Here is a 21,264-nt window from a genome sequence, read left to right as displayed (position 1 = left end):
TGGAGCTGATGAAAATGTTATGAAATTAGATTGTAGCAGTCATTGCACAACCTTGAGACTATACTAAAAACCACTGAACTATACACTTTAAAATAGTGAGTTTATGTTCTAACTTTAAAAATTGATTGCATTGTATTTCAATTTAGAGAGTTCCTTCCCTCCATTTAACACAGGTTGTCTTACTTTAAAATGTTCCATTTCCTGTTAGTCAAGAAAACAAAAATATCTTCAAGGTAAAATAAATTCATCAATTACCAGAAATGGAATTTGAAAGACTGCCTATAACCATTTAATAAAGTTTACAGAAAGCTATAATATTAAGAATCCTATTTTAATGTTTGTTTTTCTTTCCAACATGCAGAGAGTCTCAAAAGAAAAAAATAGCGCAAGACTTGGCCTCCCTTGAACACACATCATTGGTGGAAACGAAGATCACATTGGCCTCTGGATTTCTGGAAAGTCATTTTTCATTAAAGAAGGCAGTGCTTGCTTGCTCCTGCCTCCTCCCAGCCCGGCCCTGCAGGTTCATACCTGTCTGGCCAGCGATGACCATGGGCTGCACGGACAGCTGGAAGAGCTTGTCCAGCACCAGGTGCAGGAAGAGCACGAGCGGCTCCAGGCGGGAGGAGTTCAGGCAGATGATGCTGAGCTTCAGCTCATGCTCCAGTGCCGTCTCACTGATTTTCTGATCCAGCACGCGGATGGGGAAGGTCACCTGGCTCTCCAGGGAGTGGCAGAGGGTGAAGAACTTCTCCAGGTGGTTGTCCTGGGAAGGGAGAAGGCAGGCCTCATGGGGTTTTATACCATCAGTGTTCACCAGTGGATTCACAAACACAATCGAATAGCTCTTTATGGGTAGAATCTCTTATCCAGCGTTTCAGACCAGAAGGTCTAAGACATGATGTTTCAGACCGAGGTCATGAACTTCTTTGTAGAATGTGGTGCATGAAATTGAACCTTTCAATAATTATTAGCTAAAGAAGAAATAATTTAGGCTCTGACACGTTCTGTAAGCAGAGGTCAGCATACCAGGTAAGCATACCGCCAAGAGAGGGGTCTCAGCAGATGCAGAACTCAGACAGTGGCAGGTAAAGGAGGGAGTATGGAACTTCTTTTTAAAGGCTGGTAAAGTGGCAGAGTTACAGAGGGAAAAGAGGTAACAGCAGATGAGAGTTTCAAATCAAGTCTCACTGCAAAGTTTCTCAACCAACAGTGCAAACACTAGGTTCTTTCCTTCAGGTGCTCAGAGGTTTTGAAAGGTCTTTCTATTCCAGTGACAAATGAAACCTAAAGAGATTTGCATGTCCCCACAAAGAACTGAAGGATTATTTTTTATTTATCTGTAGACCAGGATTTTCAGTGATCTTTTATTGTCCTGTCCTTCAAAGGCTCCTCTGCTGCACCTTTACCTTCATTATTAACCTTGACATTCCTTACCTGGGTGTGCACAGAAGAAACAGCTTGCACTTCAATATTAAATACTCCCTTATGTCCTTCAGCCCACTTAATGGGAGGATTCTGTAATGGGACTTTCTGTGTTAAAGAAAAAAAAAGAAAAGATTAGCAATCCAATTCCCTTTTCTGATTACTAACAAGCAATGCAGAGCAACTTGACTAGAAATGTCAGGGTTATACAAATACAGAACTCTCTTGAAACCTAATCTAACTGTTCTTGGAGTCAGGAGCCCTAGATTCAACTTCAATTCTACACCAAACTAGTTATTATTTATGTATTTATTCATTCCTTTTGAGACAGGGTCCCACTCTGTCGCTAGGCTGAAGTACAGTGGTGCAATCACAGCTCACTGCAGCCTCGACTTCCTGGGCTCAAATGATCCTCCCATCTCAGCCTCTGGAGTGGCAGGGACTACAGGCACACACCACCACACTAGGCTAATTTTTCTATCTTTTGTAGAAATGCGGTTTCACCATGTTGCCCAGGCTGGTCTCAGACTTCTGGGCTCAAGTGATCCGCCCACTTCGGCCTCCCAAAATGTTGGGATTACAGGGGTGAGCCACTGTGCCCTGCTTCAAACTAGTTATTTTTACTTAGACGAGTCAATTAAACTTTCTGGGCCTTAGTGTTCTGTTCTCATGCTGTGAGAAGAGGGTTGAACTGTGTGATCTGTCTCTAAGTTCCAAACCAGCATTGATGATTCTGGATTCTAGGAATTAAAATAAATTAAGATCCCAGCAATTTCCCCATTAATCAGAATTGTCAGGACAAAGTATAGAATATCTTTACAAGACAGGAAATTTTAATGTTTTTGAGTACCTGATATTACTTTCCCTTTTACCACAGTTTTTCCAAGTGTTTGCAACATGTTTCTAGGCCAGCTCGGCTCCTGCTTTAATTACTCAAAGTGACTCTTTTATACTGTTTATATATCAATACCTTTGTAGGCCTTAGAGACAGTTTCTTGCCTTAAATTCCCATTGAAATTGCATTCCTTTAGAGATGTCCTGCAGTGTTGAGTGAGGAGGGCCTCGCCTAGGTTTGTATGTCTTTCATTGTAATGGAAGGTAGATGTGTACATGGGATGGAGACCTTTAAAGCCATCTGAAGCAGTCACAAGCTGGGGCGCAAAGTGGGCTGTAGCCTACAGACACGTTCTGTTTGAAGTATTAGGAACTTTAAAAAATTAGTTACCAATATTTGAAAGCCTGAAAATTTCCCATAAAAGACTGCTTTTCTAACTTCATTTGAGTACTGGAAGAAATGAAAAAATTGGCCTTATATCCTAGCATGTCACCAATCTGTAGACTGAAGGGAACAGCTGTGACCTTCAGATGGGGAAGAGACAATCTCCAGAGTAAACAGATGCCACCAGAACAAGGCATTCATTTATGTTACTCATCTGGATCCTGTAGGCACTTAGTTTGCCATCTGTGATCTAAAATAGCACTGTCCAGTGGAAATATAACGTGAGCTATACATGTAATTTAAAATCATCTAGTGGCCACATTAAAAAAGTAAAAAGGGGCCGGGCGTGGTGGCTCACACCTATAATCCCAGGACTTTGGGAGTCCAAGGTGGGAGGATCACATGAGGCCAGGAGTTTGAGACCAGCCTGAGCAGCATAGCAAGACCCTGTTTCTACTGAAAAAAAAAAAAAAAAAATAGCTGGGCATGGTGGTGCATGCCTATAGTCCCAGCTACTAAGGAGGCTGCAGTGAGAGGATTGCTTGAGCCTATGAGTTCAAGATTACAGTGAGCTGTGATCACGCCAGTGCACTGCACTCCAGCCCGAGTGACAGAGCAAGATCTTGTCTCCAAAAAAAAAAAAAGGAACATGTGGAAGTAATATTTCATTTAACTCAATATAGCCTAAAGACTGTTTCAGTATGTAATCAATGTAAAAAATTATTAATATGATATTTCACATTTTTCCCCATGAAGTTTTTGAAATCTGGTGCATATTTTACTTATAGCACATATCTCAGTTTGAACTAGCCATGTTTTCCTCAATAGCCACATGTAGCTAGTGGCTATCTTATTAGACAGTGCAGGTTTAAAGGATACTAACAGAGGCTAAGGGTATATCTATAAACACAGCACAGCGCAAGTAAGAAAAAGGAATTAATGTTGACTTAGGAATTGAGTTGGTTGTTTGGCAAGCATTATCTCATTTAATGCTTACAGCAGCCTTATAGGCAGATATGCAGATATGGGCTCAGTTTCATCTTCGAGACTCAGAGAGGGTGGCCGGGCGCGGTGGCTCACGCTTGTAATCCCAGCACTTTGGGAGGCCGAGGCGGGCGGATCACGAGGTCAGGAGATCGAGACCACGGTGAAACCCCATCTCTACTAAAAATACAAAAAATTAGCCGGGCATGGTGGCGGGCGCCTGTAGTCCCAGCTACTCGGAGAGGCTGAGGCAGGAGAATGGCATGAACCCGGGAGGCGGAGCTTGCAGTGAGCCGAGATTGCGCCACTGCACTCCAGCCTGGGCGACAGAGTGAGACTCCGTCTCAAAAAAAAAAAAAAAAAGACTCAGAAAGGGTAAGCAACTCACCAACATTCACACAGCTAGGGAGTGGCAGAATCTGGACTTTGGACACAGATTTGTCTCTCTCCAACACTCAGGTCTTTCCTATAGCTTAAGAAGATAATGGGGGTTCTAAGAAATTAGAGTGTGCAACTTGATGATGAGAAGGTGGTTCTGAGGGCTACTGAAAGGTGTTGATGTCCAAATCATAAAGACCAATCAGGGAAATGTCTGTGGACATACTCGGATTGCCCCTTAGATGGCTTTGATGAGAGAAGTTTTGGTTTACCAGACACATGCCTATGGTCCAGGGCAAAAGTTGGTTCTCTCTTTAGGGAAAAAAGAAAATAAGAGGAAAACAGCCGGAAGTGAGGTGGTAGATGGAGAAAGAACAGAGAAGAAAGTTGACTGGAACGGTTGAAACTAAATTCAAATTTCTGCAAAATTCTTCAACTTAAAATTGCAAGGAAAACAAAAGAGATGGAGGATCTGTAGATTAAAAGCATCTCCAGAGACATATCAATCAATAGCAGTGTGTGGACCTTATTTGAATACCAATTTTGAAAAGCAAGCATCAAAAATATATCATTAGTGGGATAATTAAAAATTTGATCAGTGAATATTTGATGATACTAAGAAATTACAGTTAAAATTTTAAAGTATAACAATGGTATTGTGACGGTTAAAAACAAATCCCTTATCTTTTAAGATGCAGACTAAAATGAAATACGATATCCGAGATTTACTTCAAAATAATGCTTATTGATGTAAACCTATGCAAGGAACTGAGAAGTGGGACAGCAGTGTGAGAGCTGGTGCAGTCAGGGTGGACAGTCCCCTGGGCTCCCTTTATTTATTTTTTATTTATTTATTTTGAGCTGGAGTCTCACTCTGTCACCCAGGCTGCAGTGCAGTGGTGTGATCTCGGCTCACTGCAACCTCCACTTCCCAGGTTAAAGCGATTCTCTTGCCTCAGCCTCCCGAGTAGCTGGGATTACAGGCACCGCCAGCATGCCCGGCTAACTTTTTGTATTTTTAGTAGAGATGGAGTTTCACCATGTTGGCCAGGCTGGTCTTGAACTCCTCACCTCAAGTGATCTGCCTGCCTCGGCCTCCCAAAGTGCTGGGATTACAGGCACCCAACACCAGGCCCAGCTAATTTTTGTATTTTTAGTAGAGATGGGGTTTCGCCACATTGGCCAGGCTGGTCTTGAAATCCTGACCTCAGGTGATCTGCCTGGGCTTCCCTTTAAATGGGTGCACTGCAGCAGAGTGGATGGACAAGAGGAAGTGCCAGAAACAGGAAGTAGGAAAGGCTATTAGCATTGGGATTGGTAGGAGAATAAATACCTTGGTATCTACCAGAGGGCTGTGACAACTGACCCAAGAAAGAAACGGATGGAATCTGGTCTGGGAATCTTTTATAAGGATCCTTGATGGGAGCAGTTGTTTATTATGATTGGCCTTAGTTTGCCTCCTCTTCTATAATACATTATTCTGGGAATCCCTCTGTGGTAGATAATGCAAGGTCATGCTGCCTTGGGTGTAGGTTGCGGCTACTAAACATTCTGATTTGGTGGCATTTAAAAGAATGAGGTTTCACAGTCAGTTATTCCTCCCATCCTATCAGAACAATGTGCTGCTCTCTGAGAACACAGTGAGCATCCATGGCCACATGGGAATGAAAAGTGGGTCTGGGAAGGTGGTCCAAGACTACAGCTGGACAAGAAACAGCTGATGGCCAGCTTGCCAATTACCTCAGCAGAATGCATGGAGTAGTTGGGTGGCAATTTTTCCAAGGCAACTGGGAGACAGTAGGATCCAGTTTGAAGACGTTCATTTAAGAGAATTGGCAGCCACTGAAACAGATGATGTAAATAATAAAGTGGTATTTATTACAGCATATAATTCTGGCAATTTATCTAGCTCGCAATAATCAAGTGCAACTAAACAGTGATTAGATATTGACCAGTACTCTTTTTGGCAGTAATTTCTGTCCAGTTCTTTGCATTTTAAATGTCTGAGAGCCCCTGAAATGGTAATATTGATGATTTATTGCTTTTGGAGCTAAAGCAGTAGCATTTTTCCCTGTAGCCAATGTTTGTATGTGTCTGAAAAACATCAATGTTTATTTTACCTTTTATATTTTTTAAGGAAAAAATTGTTTCTTCTTGGGGGACAAAGCTAGTTCTATACGTGAAGCACGGATATTAAATTTGGAAACAGTGAACATTGCAACGCTTTTTAAAAAACAAATGAGTATTCTTCCAATATCTATCACCCACTAGCTTTCCGTTCCTGAAATTTGACATTTGCTAAGGCAAATCATTTCTGCCTCTTGCTGTAATGTGGCTTAGCATGTTTTGCTACTTCTGACTAGAAAAAATCAAGTGAGTAGAATTTGGTTGTTTATCTCTGCGGGGACCTCAGATGCACCAACAACTGGAGTGTGAGTCAGCAGGCTGGAAACGACTCACTGAATATCCCAGGAGAGTTTCCACGGAGGCTCCTTGCTTCTGCTGACAGCTGATATGGTAGAAGGTGAACAGGAGGTGGTGATTTACTGTGAGCTTAGCGGGGAGCTTAATTTTCACTTCTTCATAAAAGTCAGGAGACCTGTTTCAAAAGCACATTATACACAAATAACTTTTAGCAAGAATGATGACTTCTCTGATTGTAAAACGCCACAGCCCCTTTGCTCCTCAGAATTTGCCTGGTGTTTTGCTTTTCATTTTACATTACTCTGCTCTGAAGCTGGAAGTCCCTGAGACCAAGCTGATGTTATTAGATACACTTCCCTTTACATAAAACTGTTCAAGAACTAAAGACTTTGCCAGGGAAAAACAAACAAACAAAAAACAAACTCCCCGACACAATGGAAAACTCCAACAACTTAATTTGAAGAAAGGATGAGGTTTGGACTCCTGCTGTGACCTCCTTTTTCCATCTCTACCCAAGGAACCGAGCCTAGCAGCTAGTTGCACTCATCAAAGAGTAGAAGCAAATGAATGAGGCAGGAGCAAAAAGGAACCGGATTTAACTGCATTATGAAGCCCTAGGTGCTTCATTAATTACGAAGTACATTATGTACATTGTAATGTAATGTAGGTATGTAATGTACTCACGTAATCCTCATCCCAATCCCAGAATGTGCTTAAACGAAGGACTTAATTAGGCCCAGGTTATCAGGCCTGGATCAAACCCAATTCTGTCTGACACTGTGCAGATGTCTCTCCCTTCCCTGTGGGACATGAATAACAGGGTAGGCATTATTCCATGACTCCATTTGCTGGTGGAATAATGAGTGTTCCATTTCTCCTTCGGTCAGCCTAGGCAGGCAGTGGGGCAGGTGTCCAGTGGAGCGGATAGAGACACACAGGGCAAGGGGAGCCGGATTGTGCTTCTGGCCCTCTCTAGTGTCTCAAAGCAAGTTAGGAAATGTGTTTCCTTAATTAACGTAAGCAACCTCTTTGCATCATACTAGAATAGAAGCTTCTGGAAAAGTCAAAACTATACTGGTTCTTGAAGACACGTTCTTCTCTCAGTCTTGGTTAATGGCAAAGTTATACATCTTCAACACAGAGTCACGGAACTGGCATGGATTTCCTTTGCCCCTCAGTCCCTGAATTATAAAAATAGTTAGGAGGAACCACCCAGGGGACTTGGAAAAACCAGGGGATGATGAAACCACCTTGGCGTATATTTAGAACGCTGAAATAGACTTACTTATTATGGTATGTAACAGCTGTGTACACTTCCTGCAGAAATTCAGGCCCGTTGGACTTTCCAAAGATGACCTGTTCACCAGCAGAGAAAGGATCAAATTATCAGTAGAATTTGGGTACATCAGATTGACTATCATCAGGCCAACAGGATGTTCTGGTCTCATAGAGCTGCATTTTGTACAATTAAGAGTGCTGGGTTGGCCAGGAGAAGTGGCTCACACCTGTTCTCAGCACTCTGGGAGATCGGCGTGGGAGAATGGCTTGAGCCCAGGAGTTGGAGACCAGCCTGGGCAACATGGCGAAACCTCATCTCTACAAAAAAATACAAAAATGAGCCAGGCATGGTGGCACATGCATATAGTCCCTGCTACTCGGGGGGCGGAGGCAGGAGGATCGCTTGGGCCTAGGAAGCAGAGGTTGCAGTGAGCCGAGATTGCACCAGTGCACTCCAGCCTGGGCAAGAGTGAGATCCTGTCTCAAAAAGAAAAAAAAGTGCTGGGACTGCAACTGGCCCAAGCACACCAGTGCAGAGGAACTGGCTATGAAGGGTGAAATGAGGTTCCAAGGGGCTATATTAGTGACCAAGGGCCACATGTTTGTGAGATTAGAAAACCAGTACTCTCTCCACTCTGCCTCACTGCCTAGAGGTCTATCCAACAGGCCAAAGTTACATACTTTTGCCTTGAGTGAGAAATCCCCAGTTCCAGGTTCCTCTCTCTCCAAACATACAGACCTAGTCACTTAGGTGATTTGAATCTCCATTGCCTTATCTACATTTGTGCTGTTTAGAAAAAGATACCTCCTTGGGCCTGAAGCAGCATTTAGGTCGCATTACGAACAAGTCCACTCACCTTTGTGCAGAGAAAAAAAGCTCTTTCCTCTAGATGCAGTAATCCCAGCACCAGAACCCATGGCTCAGTGAATGGAGAACAGACTGGACTTTAGCCCACAGTCACCCTTGGCTGGGCATCTTGGCTGCCACAGGATCTGCACAAGCATACCTGGTACTCCTGGCAGTGGCATGCCAGGGGCCTGAGCAGAGAGCACTAAAAGGACCCCACCACTGTCTTAAGACACCTTGCATTGGGAAGACAGATGGGGCATTAGGAGAAAGGTTTTTTATTTTTTCTTTTTTTCTTTGGGTGGGACATTAAGAGAAAGGTTTCTTTTTCTTTTTTTTCTTTTTCTTTTTAGAAAGGTGTATTAACCGAGTGCAGTGACTCACGACTGTAATCCCAGCACTTTAGGAGGCTGAGGCGGGTGGATCAGCTGAGGTCAGGAGTTTGAGACCACCCTGGCCAACATGGTGAAACCCCATCTCTACTAAAAATACAAAATTAGCTGGAGGTGGTGGCACATGCCTGTAATCCCACCTACTTGGAAGGCTGAGGCAGGAGAATCACTTGAACTTGGGAGGTGGAGGTTGTGGCCATTGCACTCCAGCCTGGGCAAAAAGAGTAAAACTCCATCTCAAAAAAAAAAAAAAGAAAGAAAGAAAGAAAGAAAGTTATATTAACTGAATTCTATGACTTATGGGAAATAGTAATAGCTAACCACCATCTCATTTAGTAGGAGATGGTTTAAAAAGTATAAATTCTGGCATTTTGAGTTCCTTGGAGCACACTGCATTTTATTTATATGTATATATATATATAAAATTTGATGTATATTTTGCCTCAGAACAAAGATCCACTCCTAGAAGGTGTGGAGGTGGTGTGTGTTCATAATTACTAGGCAGTACTTTGTATTTACTAGCACTGTGGTCCGAAGCTTGAGTAAGTGTGTAACACAGTGTGTGTATAACACAGTGTGTACTGTTTGTGCATGGAAGACACTCAGCAAACATGGTGGACATGTTGAGCCATCTCTTTACTTTGTATGCCTTTAGAGTGGGGTGGTCCTATGGGCAGTATGGAAAGACTTTATGATTTTTTTAATCCTCTAAAATGATCTGTATGTTCCAAGCTCACTACAGAATAAGTTGAGAAAGAGATTGTAAGACTGACCCTGTTTCCCCACTGATATCCTGGGCACAGAAGCCCTTGCACATGCTGAGCAGTACTGGCCTGGAATAGATGGACTCGTACACTGATGAGTCCTGGACTCGTGTGAATTGACAGGTGTGTGCAGCCCACCCTGATTTGAGGCAAATGTTCATTTCCCTCCTTACCGGCATCGCGTTGCTAGCATCTTCTCCACACATAAACTGGATCTTTATTGTAATGTTCCGGGCCGATGCTAGCTTGTTAACAAAGTTCAGCCTCTGTGGGTAGACATAGAGAAGGTTTCTGGAAAAGAAGAGATAAAGAATCAATGAAAAAGGTCTAGAGTTTATTTTAACTAAGTTCTTCAGCGAATGCAGAGAATTCCATTCATGGGGTGCTTTTTCCAAAGAAGTTTTTCCTCTCAGAAGTGAAGGGAGTGAATTACTTGACTCTTCCTCTTCAGCTGCAGTCATCGGAAAATAACCCCCATCGCTCTCTGTTTTGCTACAAGTAAAGATGTGTCTGCTGCAGCTTAGAAAGTCTTAATGTCTTGGAATGTGGAAATCTGCCTAGAGGTAATTGTATCTCTGATACACAGATAAAGAAGGCAAAAACGGTCCAGCTCATTTTAAATAAAACTCATGGCCATAGATGATGGCCTAATGTCATTCTTCTCTTTTTTCTTCCTAATCTTTATGTAGTAGTTTCCTTTTCTTACTGGCGTGACACTTGTATTGGCTTAGCTTTCTGTTCTTATCTAAGACGGCAGCTCAAACCTCCAAGCTCAATTACTGTATAACAACGACAACAATATAAATAATATATCCATCCATTTGGCAACTATAGGACAGGTACTAGGCTACTCAGTGCCGGGGTAACTTGCATATATTTTTCTTTCTATTTGCATTATTAGTAGTAGATTCCACTACAGTGTAAGTTCCACAAGGACAGGGATTGTTCTCTGATATTTTTGATTCACTGATGTTATCTCCAGTAGCTAGAATAGTGCCTGGGACACAGTAGTATTAAGTATTTGTTGAACGAAGGAATGAGTGTATACATAATTGGTGAAGTATATTCCTGGCTTGAAGAAACAGTAATAATGATACTAACCTTTAAACAGAACTTATCCTGAGTCAGGCCAATGTTCCAAATACTTCATATTTATTAATTTGTTTAATTCTCATAACTATCCTATAGGTAGGCACTATTATCATTGTCATCATCCCCATGTCACAAGTGAGGAACAAATGAGATACAGAGATGTTAGGTAATATACTCCATATCATATAACTAAATGGCAGAGCTGGGAATTGAACCCAGACTGTCTAGTTCCAGAGTCATGCTCATAGCCACTGTATTCTCTAGATAAGAGCCCTGATAAGCATGGCCCTTTCATACTGTGCTATCCTGACATCTCTTAGGGACAAGTTTGCCTTAATTTTCTAGGTATTAACAGTGGCATGTCAACCTGCATTTCCCAGCCTGTCCCACAGAGCCCTAGTGTTCTGCAAAGGGTTAACAAGTGTAGGGGGAAGGTAGGGGGGTTGAGCAAATGTGGTTGGGACAGACCAGGGCAAAGTGAGATAAACAGGTTACTGTGCACTGAGAATGCCTTAGAAGGAGAAAGACTCTTCTTTCCCCAAATGTTTTCACCTCAGAACTCCTTTCACTTATTTATCCTTTCATGGTAGCTTTTATGAACTTGACATTCTGAGAAATTATTTGGGGAAACATTGAGATAAACTTACCTAGTCACAGAAGAACATCCTACATCAAGGAAAGAAAAGTTAGGGCACAGGGATTCTCTACTCAAATCTCTTGTAAAATAATGAATGCTTTCAGGTATTCGAGAGGAAAAATGATAATTGGAACAATCAAGAACACACAGGAACCGTTACATTGGATGTGCAAGTTCAAAGGCCATGAAGGCAAATAAATAGTATTCCTAGGTCTCATTTTACCCTCATCTCTCTATTTTGGGTGACTCCCTGGAGGCAGAATGGGGCTGGCCTGGTGCTGGGAGCGAGTATGAGTTGCTGTACCCTGTGACTGTCTGGGCTGATATATCACAATACTCAATGAGCTTCAAATATCAGTGAGATGTAGGTGGTCTTCCCAGAAAAGTAGACGACAGGCCATGTCACAATGAAGGGATTAGCATAGAATTCTGGTGTGCTCAGGCCAGGAGGCACCTAGACTGAGCTCCAACTTTTAAAGATGAGACACATGATGAATGAGCCACAGAGCAGGCAGAGATCCAGTACAGTGCTGTTTCTACTCAACCATTGGCCATCTTACCAGCACCTCCCAAATCTTGCTCTGTCTAAACTGAGGCAGCCTAAAACCCTGATGCAGGTAGATATGATTGAGCCACTGATGCTGTCAGGAGTGGACATGGATATAGTAAACGATGACGGAAGACAGTTTACAGTTGGGTTGCAGGGATGTGTGTGGGGTACAAACCCCTCTCTGCTCACTGTTCACTTCTGTTCATCTCCACTGCCTCCAATCAAATAAGCAGAGCTAATGTCTGTTGAGCGGTATTGTCATAGAGGGGTGGAGGGTGTTCTCTCTGGAGGCAGAGAGCTGAGATTTGAATCCAGCTTTTGCTTCTTTTAGCTGCATGGCCTTTGGCAAGTTACTTAGCTTTTCCAAAGCATAATTGCACCGACCTCAAAGGGCTGTGGTGAGCATTAATGAGCAACAACTGAAACCTAGAAGACTTCTCTAGAAAAAAAAAAAAAGGCTTCTCTGAACAGATAAGTTTTATGACTAGCAGCAGACTTCTATTATTATCATTACTATAATAGAAGCACGATATATGCTTCTAAATGCATGATTTATGACAAGTGATTTACTTCTGTACCTTATGAAGTACAAACTCTGTAAACCTACAGATGTGAACATTGAAAACATACTGAAGTTATATGGCCCCCTAAAAACATAAATGATAGTTATGATGATAATTATTTCCTCCACACGGCTAACAAGTCAGACCCACACTCCAACCTACCTTGTCCCTGTTTCTCCACTCGGAACCACCCTCATTCTCACCTGGACCCCTGCAACCCCTTCTCAATAGATCTTGACTTCTACACTTGCCTCTGACAATGTTCCTCATATATTGGTCAGAAGGATCTTTCAAAAATGTAAAATAAATTATGTCAGGCCCCCACAAGGGTTTCCCAAACTTTTTATCATAGGTCCCACATGACCTTGCCCTTGGCAATGGCTCTGACCTTAACTTTCATCATTCCCCCATGCTGGCCTTTTTTCAAACCCAGGACATTCCAAACTTATTCCTTCCTTCGTCCCTTCTGTTCCCCAGAGGGCTTCCCCATTCACTAAATGGCTGGTTCTTCTCATCTTTGGGGTGGAGTTCATATGTCATATCTTCTGAGGTCTTCCCTACCATTCTATTTGATTGGTCCATTCCACTTTCACACACACACTCCCTCTTTCATAATCATATGATTATCATATACACAGATGATTATAAAAGTAATGTGTGCCCATTTTTTCAACCTTGCATAACATAAAAGTACATAAAAGTATAAAGAAAAGAATAGCAACCACCTACTATACCACTGTACCAAGGAAGATCACCATCAAGACTTTAACATATTTCCATCTAGCCTTTTCCCCTCTATACATCAAACTTTTTTTTTTCAGTTTTTGAGACAGGATCTCACTCTGTTGTCCAGGCTGGAGTGCGGCGGTATGATCACGGCTTACTGCAGCCTTGACCTCCTGGGCTTCAGTGATCCTCCAGCCTCAGCCTCCCTAGTAGCTGGAATAGTAGGCATGCATCATGACACCTGGCTAATTTTTAAATTTTTTGTAGAGACAGGGTCTCACTATGGTGCCCAGGCTGGTCTTGAACTCCTGGCCTTCAGTGATACCCCTGCCTTGGCCTCCTAAAGTGCTGGAATTATAGGCATAAGTCACTATGCCCAGCCACATTAAACATTTTTCTCATACTGTATGTACAAAGCTTTATCTTTTTTTATGCCACTAAATGTTATTCAGTTATGACCATTTCCCCAATGTGACTAACTATTCTTAGTAAACATGATTTTAATGGGTGCATGGTATTGCATATTCTGAATAGGCCATAATTTATACTGGTCTCCTCTAAAAATAAGCGTTCACGTTATTTCCTTGTTTCAGTTAGAAACCCGTGATGAACACTTTATATATCGTGCCCCTCTGCAGTGCAGGTACTTTTGGAAGAATCCCTTTATCTTCTGCAATGCTCAACTTCATCATCTTTGAATTAATTTGAAGATGCCAATCAACCTTTCTTGAATGCTGTGTTTGACAGAATAATGAGCCAGAGCTTGTGAAGGTGCTTTGATGTCGCTGGATGAAAGGGATTGTGTAAATCATAACAGTAGTAGCCCTGCCAGACCGCTCTCACCACACTTGTCTCTTACACTCCAATACAGGGGCACTGCCACCCATTCCCATGCACCCCCAACACTGCCCAGCAATTTTGCATCTTGCTTCCAAAGGGGTTGCTCACCCCTGTATCCAAACATCACCACCACAGATATTCAGTGTCCTGCCCCACACTGCCAGCACGCCCCACCAACCACACAGCTGGAAGGAAACTTCAAGATAATTTGGTCCAACATCCCATTTTTGAAGGTCAGGAAACTAACTCCCAGAAAGGTTAAATGAGTTTGCCTAGAATTTCTTTTAAGGAGATGCATTTCTTAAGGGTCATCATATTTCTAAATTAGTAAGAGTGCTAAGTAATATGTTTTGTTAAATCTGCATGCTTTAAAGGAAACAAATACAAGAGAATAATTATGTTTTCTTTTGGGAGGGAAGATCTGCCTGCATGGCCAGTAACCCAGAGCCCAAGCCAGATAAAAATAATTATTAATGAACTGATAAGCAGGCTTATATGCTTCATATGTGATAAATTAAGGGTCTCATACTAGCCAGAGAATCATGTTATCCAAGTATTTTTGAGAAGACAGCCCATGACCTTAATAATTTCCCACTTGTTATGGCAAAGTTATTTTGAAAGTTTTCTAAGTAACTGAAGGTCCAGTGTATGTGCCAGGCATTTAGTATAATCTTATCTTTCCCCAAATGTGGACAAAAGTGGTTTTCTTCAGTCACATATACCACTGCATTGAGAACGGGACATTTGATATTCATCAGCAATTTTCCCTCCAGGACCCCCTCATATGGCTTTTCTTGATTACAAACTATTTTGGAAACTCCAAATTCTTTCCACTCATTTAGCAACGAGTCTTCAACTTATTTTTAAACTGCTGTTACTGAGCAGCTCTGGGGTTAACTTGTGGAATCTGGTCATTTTTAGATCAAATTATCAACCAAACACTCTGCTCTTACCATCTTGGGACCATCTTCTATTTCCTTTGCTGAGAATAGGTTAACCAAGGGACCTTGAAATCATTCAAAGCCACACTACAAAAACATCACTTTGGCTTCTCCCAAGTTTATCCTGCTCTTCATCTCGTGCAAGGAAACAAACAGAAAAACCTGACCCTGTTAATTATTCCCAAGATGACATCAACGTGCTCTCCCATGGCCTTCTACAGCTTGGAGCTGAGCTTAAGGAGCAAGTGAGTTACAGCAAAAAGCACACTGGCCACCTGTTTAAGCAACTGGACACTTTGAACGTCTCTTTAGCTGAGCTTCTAGGTCAGCCAGCAGGAGAGAAGGAAAAGAGGGCTTTGAGAGGAGAGGGGAGCAGCTGGACCAGAGGAGTGAAGGCCCCCATCAGCTGGCTGCTGAGCTCCAGCGTCAACTGGTTGCAGGGATGACCTACAGGGAGAGATTTAATGAGGAGCTGAAGTTGCTGGAGCAAAGTTGGAAGATGCTGCACTCTTTAAGGCAAGTGGGCTTCCAGTGACAAAGGTGATGGATGATGTCATGGTGAGTCAATCATTACTGATCATGTGAGTTGGCCATTATTTTAAGAGATTAGCAAATAGGTCATGGGAATAGGATTCATGAAGCTGGGGTTATTTCTCCTGTGAAAATAGCCTGGTTAAGAAGAGTGGAGGTGCAAATAAACCTTCACGATATGAATGCGTATACATCGGCCATTCCTGGTAATGGTAAGCTAAACCATGTTTTGAGTGAAAAACATTGTGCCACTGATACCCACATCTGCCAAGGAGAACATGGAGGACCAATCAGTCATGTGATAAAACCAGAATCCCAAGCCTTCTGTAATCTGAAAATATTTTACTTATGGGCCTTAAAAATCTCAAAGAGAGCCAAAGTATTATCTGTAGTTGTTCAAGGTCGAACGAACCTTGCTGCTTCTTTTCCTGGGTATCTCTTTGAAAGTGGGACTGAGATGAGTTAAATGGCCAATACTCAGTGTATAATGTTGAGTGAAAATGCAGAAAATAAAATTTTATCTTTGACAGGGCTGTAAATATGCAAAAATTGAATATGCATTAAGGCTAGCAGCTAGAAAATGATGTGGGAAAGTGAGAAAAGTAGATTTTATTTCAAAATAAAATTGGTGTCAATTTTTGTTTTATTTTCGTTACTTCAATATACAGCCTGAAACAAAGTAGTAATATGAAATCTACGCCATTTTTAAAAAAGGAGTTAACAAAGCAAAAATATTTGCTGATTTTGTGGGCTGCATTTTGAATCTCAGTAGCACCTGTAATTTGAGCTGCTTTTATACCAGGGGAGATGTGATTTATGGAGACTTGTGATTAGATAATGGGTGGAAATGTCCTTCAAAAAATTGCAAAATGCTCTACAAATGTAAGGTGAACAAGTCAATTTCCTCATCCGTAATAAAAGGGATGGCGCCAGGTCTTAAATGCAATGAGGCCTAAGAACTGCTTTGGAAACTGCAAAATATGATACTAATTAAAATGATCTTCTTACCAGGATTGTGTGAACCAACCGAGTGCCTTTTAAAATGCAACTTTAAACATTCTGCAGGATTGTAAGATATTATATGTTACCTGGGAAGTCAATCAATCTCTATGGGATCCTCTCTTCATTTTTCCATTTCTCTCAGTCTGTGTCTGTAATTTGTGTATTTCTCTCTGCCTCTCTTTCAGTCTCTCCCAGTCTCTGTGTCTCTCCGATTAACATCCCCCTGCCTTCCTCTGTCACAGCCTCTTTTTTTGGAGATGGAGTCTATGCTCTGTCTCTTGGGCTGGAGTGCAGTGGCGTGATCACAGCTGACTACAGCCTCAACTTTCTGGGCTCAAGCGATCCTCTGCTTCAGCCTCCTAAGTTTCTGGGACTACAGATGCAAGCCACCACAATGCCTGGCTAATTTTTTATTTTTACTTTTTGTAGAGGTGAAATCTTCCTGTGTTACCCAGGCTGGCCTCGAACTCCTGGGCTCAAGTGGTCCTCATGCCTGGGCCTCCCAAAGCGTTAGGATTACAAGCGCAAGCCACTGTGACAGCTGAAATGCTCTTTTCGAGGGAGCACTCCATTCCTCCAGCTCCATTTAGTGACTGAAATCCATTTGCTTACCATTTACCAAGTGCTTGACGATTTCCTACTCTGAGCTGAGGTTGAGGTTTTGGCAGGGCCATTTAAGCTCTCAGGATGACAAACACAGCACCTAGGATCTATGAACAAGTTAAGATTCCACAAAAATGTCTGAGATTCCAGAAGTTATTGGCTCTAAAAATATGAAAAGTAAAACCTCAAAACCGAAATTAATAAATTTTTAATTAAATGCTTACTAAATGCAAAATTTTTCGTTAGCCAATGGCAACTCTTCTGAGTTTAACCTGAAGGCAAAAGTTTCTTCCTGCTACTTTGCAGACTGTTATAAAATTATATAGAAAGTATACATAATACAGTAGGTACATCTTAATATGTTTTAAATAACATGTGGTCTGGTGCTTCCAGCTTAGGGAAATCTTCAAAATGCCTTGGGTATGGATATTCGGGGGAGGGTACAAAATACCAGAAAAATCGGTGTTTCTATTTTATTCTTTTTTTTTTTTTAATTTTGAGATGGAGTCTTGCTCTGTTGCCCAGGCTGGGGCGCAGTGGCATGATCTCAGCTAACTGCAAACTCCACTGCCCAGGTTCAAGCAATTCTCCTGCCTCAGCCTCCCAAGTAGCTGGGACTACAGGAGTATGCCACCAGGCGCGGCTAATTTTTGTATTTTTAGTAGAGATGGGGGTTTCAGCATGTTGGCCAGGCTGGTCTCGAACTCTTGACCTCAAGTGATCCGCCCGCCTCGGCCTCCCAAAATGTTGGGATTACAGGTGTAAGCCACCATACCTGGCCTATTCTGTTCATTTTTTAATAGCTTGAAACACAAGTGTTGTTTGATAGCAAACTACTAGCAACATGCAATTCTGATACGACACCACTGAAACATAAAAAGCTCTGTTTTTCTAAAGAAGCTCTTACAGCCAAACGATTTTGGCAATTTCAAAGTAATTTCTTTTTCTTCATTTGTGTTTTAAAATTCTCCCTCTGTAGATTTTTTTTTTTTTGCAAAGACAGAGCCAAAAAATTGATGAACTATTTACTGAAGTGGAAATGCAGCAAAGCCAACTGCATGAACAAAGATGCTGTCATTCAAAAACTACAGGAAAAGGTTGGCGCTTTTTACTCTCTATAGCAATTTGTTGTAAATAGACTGATTCCATCGGAGTGAACTTCAAATGCCTACTAATGTCAGTAACATCTTCTGATTATCTGGTGTCTTTTATTCAAGGATTCAGAAGGAAATTGCAAATCTAGATACATTATTTTAAGGTACTTATGCAAAGAAAACAGCTGAGGAGATGATTTTAATTTATCATTCATATTTCATTGCCAGCAAAATCTATTTTAAATGTAATAATAAAAAATAGCTAACATTATTTCATTCTTACTCTATGCAGGCACTGTTACAAGCATCTATGACAGGTACTACTATTAGTCTCATTCAGAAGACGATAAAACTGAGGTGCGAAGAGAATGCATTAACTTGTACCAGGTAACACAGCAGCAGGTGGCACGCTGCAATTCAAATCCAGGTGCTCTGAAGTAAACAATCTTTCTGGTCAACAATTAGACTCACCAGAACTTTATTGTAATGTAGTCTTACAACATTTACAGGAGCTAAAGGGCTAAAGGGATGTTACTCCAAATAAACTATGAGGTTTTTTTGAGTGAGCTAGAATTTTACTACTCAAAGGGCAGTCCAAGGAGTAGCAGCATCAACGTCAGCATCAGCATCAGCATAGCATTGCTTGGGAGCAAAGTTAGAAACGCACCATGGAGCTGCTAGATCCGAACCTACATTTTAACAATGCACCAGGTGTCTCGAATGTACATTCAAGTTTGAGAAGCACTGACCCAAGAGAACTGGTTTGTTTTTAAATTGGCAGACATATGAATCTTATCGTTCATTGTGATTCCCTTTATTGCTTGGCTGCTAGGCAGCTCAAATTTGCAGGTTTTGCTGTTGTTGTTGTTGTTGTTTGTTTCTCTTTGAGATGGAGTCTCCTTCTGTCACCCAGGTTGGAGTGCAATGGCGTGATCTCAGCTCACTGCAACCTCCACTTCCTGGGCTCAAGCGATTCTCCTGCCTCAGCCTCCAAAGTAGCTGGGACTACAGGCGCATGCCACCACACCTGGCTAATTTTTGTATTTTTAGTAGAGACGGGGTTTCACCATGTTGGCCAGGTTGGTCTTGAACTCCTGACCTCAAGAGAGCCGCCCACCTCGGCCTCCCAAACTGTTGGGATTACAGGCATGAGCCACCATGCCTGGCCTGCAGGTGATTTTTAAAGGAACTGTCAAAGGCCTTAAGAAACATTCTGTGTACATATTAACCTTACACACATTTAGATTTATTTCTCTCTCCTTACTTTCCTTTCACTCAGAAATTTTATACCTTGTTATATAACCTCTATAACTGCCTTAGACACTTTTTAGATTTTTAAAGATTTCTTTCAGTGAGAAAACAATCCATGCTTTTTCAACTGATGATCTGCAATTTGAACATGAGATATGGTGATTTTATACAGCACAACTCTTATTACTACTACTAATTTATCTTTGAACATGAACTGATTAAATATAGCTGCTATTTGTAGTATACCTTTTCTATTACATTAATCTCCATCCCATTCTTTTTTATGAGATAAGTAAAAGTTCCTTTTGAGTGAGAGATTGGAAAACCAGCATTCCTTCTGCTAAATAAAGCAGAACCTCAAGAATGCTATCTTTTAGAAATGGGTGAAAGGAGCCATCCTTAAAACCCACTTAACTTGTTTAAGTCCAACTAGTTTTCAATAGCAAAAGACCCAAAGGGAAAGCTAGAGTGTTTATGATCTTAGGTCTTATCCAGATCAGATTCCCATAGAAAAGAATCACAAATAACCAAGCATTCAAAATCTGCTGGGGAAACCTAACTGCTTGAAGGAAAAAAAAAAAAAATCTCTCCCCAATCCTGGTTGAAAATGATTTCTAAACCATACTTTGTTGAATCAACTGAAATTTTTTTCAAGTAAGATGTCCATGTTAGCAAATTTCCTTCTGAAACACTGCTTAGTAGATTTAATATATTAAGAGGTTTATACATAATTCACTCTCACCTTAGTACAAACTGGTTTACTCACCCTCCCTCCTTACAAAAAGCTTGGATTTATGGACTGAAGGTGGGTGCGAAGAAAAGGGATAAAAAGAGGATAGGGTAATCGTTGACTAGGAAGCACTGCTTTGGGGAAGATCTGGATGCTTAGAGGCTTAAGGAAAGTGACGAAGCAAGGGAAGGTGGGAAGGGACCCAAAGCAAATTTTTTTTTTTTTTTTTTTTTTTTTTTCTGAGACGGAGTCTCGCTCTGTAGCCCAGGCTGGAGTGCAGTGGCGCGATCTCGCCTCACTGCAAGCTCCGCCTCCCGGGTTCATGCCATTCTCCCGCCTCAGCCTCCAGAGTAGCTGGGACTACAGGCGCCCGCCACCACGCCCGGCTAATTTTTTTTTGTATTTTTAGTAGAGACAGGGTTTCACCGTGTTAGCCAGGACGGTCTGGATCTACTGATCTCGTGATCCGCCCACCTTGGCCTCCCAAAGTGCTGGAATTACAGGCGTGAGCCACCACGCCTGGCCAAAATTTTTTAGTCTACATTTTTTTCTTAAACTTAACATTGACAAGACAGTCAAAAGGTCCACTGGATAAATGTATCTCTCCTAACTCGCAGCCACTCTCCTTGGAACCCAGGATGTGGTTTGAAGGGTCTAAGTGATCTGGATATTCTTTGTCATATTTGTCTTGTAGTTTCTGAATAGGGATGGGTCAGAAATGTGTTCAGCAGCTCGAGCCCCATGTTGGTTTATTAGAATCCTATTTCCAGTGTGGTTTTCTTTTTCTGCCTAAAAGTCATTTACTAAGAATGTATTTTATTCTAAATGGGGGAAGGACTGGAACTACTTTAGCAAGAAACATTTCAGACAGCCTGCAAATCTCACCTTTCCATAGCTACAGTGACCATTTCACTCAGTACTCTGTACAGACTTGATAATATGTATGTAGATCTGCAGATGCTTGGGAGGTGAGGGTGTGGTTGGCAGTTAGGG

At 41.7% G+C, this 21,264-nt stretch overlaps 1 protein-coding gene across 1 annotated transcript in view; it reads right to left on the bottom strand.

The window, feature by feature from the left end:
* DOCK8 (dedicator of cytokinesis 8) overlaps positions 1-21,264 on the bottom strand; it is a 240,320-nt gene that overhangs the window by 86,666 nt on the left and 132,390 nt on the right. The window contains exons 15-20 of the mRNA XM_030815609.1: positions 9,885-10,002; positions 7,716-7,786; positions 6,467-6,605; positions 5,747-5,848; positions 1,438-1,533; positions 532-766 (exon numbers count right to left, since the gene is read on the bottom strand). Coding sequence (XP_030671469.1) covers positions 532-766; positions 1,438-1,533; positions 5,747-5,848; positions 6,467-6,605; positions 7,716-7,786; positions 9,885-10,002 — 761 coding nt within the window. The remainder of the gene's footprint in view (positions 1-531; positions 767-1,437; positions 1,534-5,746; positions 5,849-6,466; positions 6,606-7,715; positions 7,787-9,884; positions 10,003-21,264) is intronic.

Source organism: Nomascus leucogenys, chromosome 1a, assembly GCF_006542625.1.
Source record: "Nomascus leucogenys isolate Asia chromosome 1a, Asia_NLE_v1, whole genome shotgun sequence".
In the NCBI taxonomy this organism is placed as follows: Eukaryota; Metazoa; Chordata; class Mammalia; order Primates; family Hylobatidae; genus Nomascus; species Nomascus leucogenys.
The sequence above is the reverse complement of the archived record's forward strand: the minus strand, read 5'-3'. Positions and strand labels throughout refer to the sequence as shown.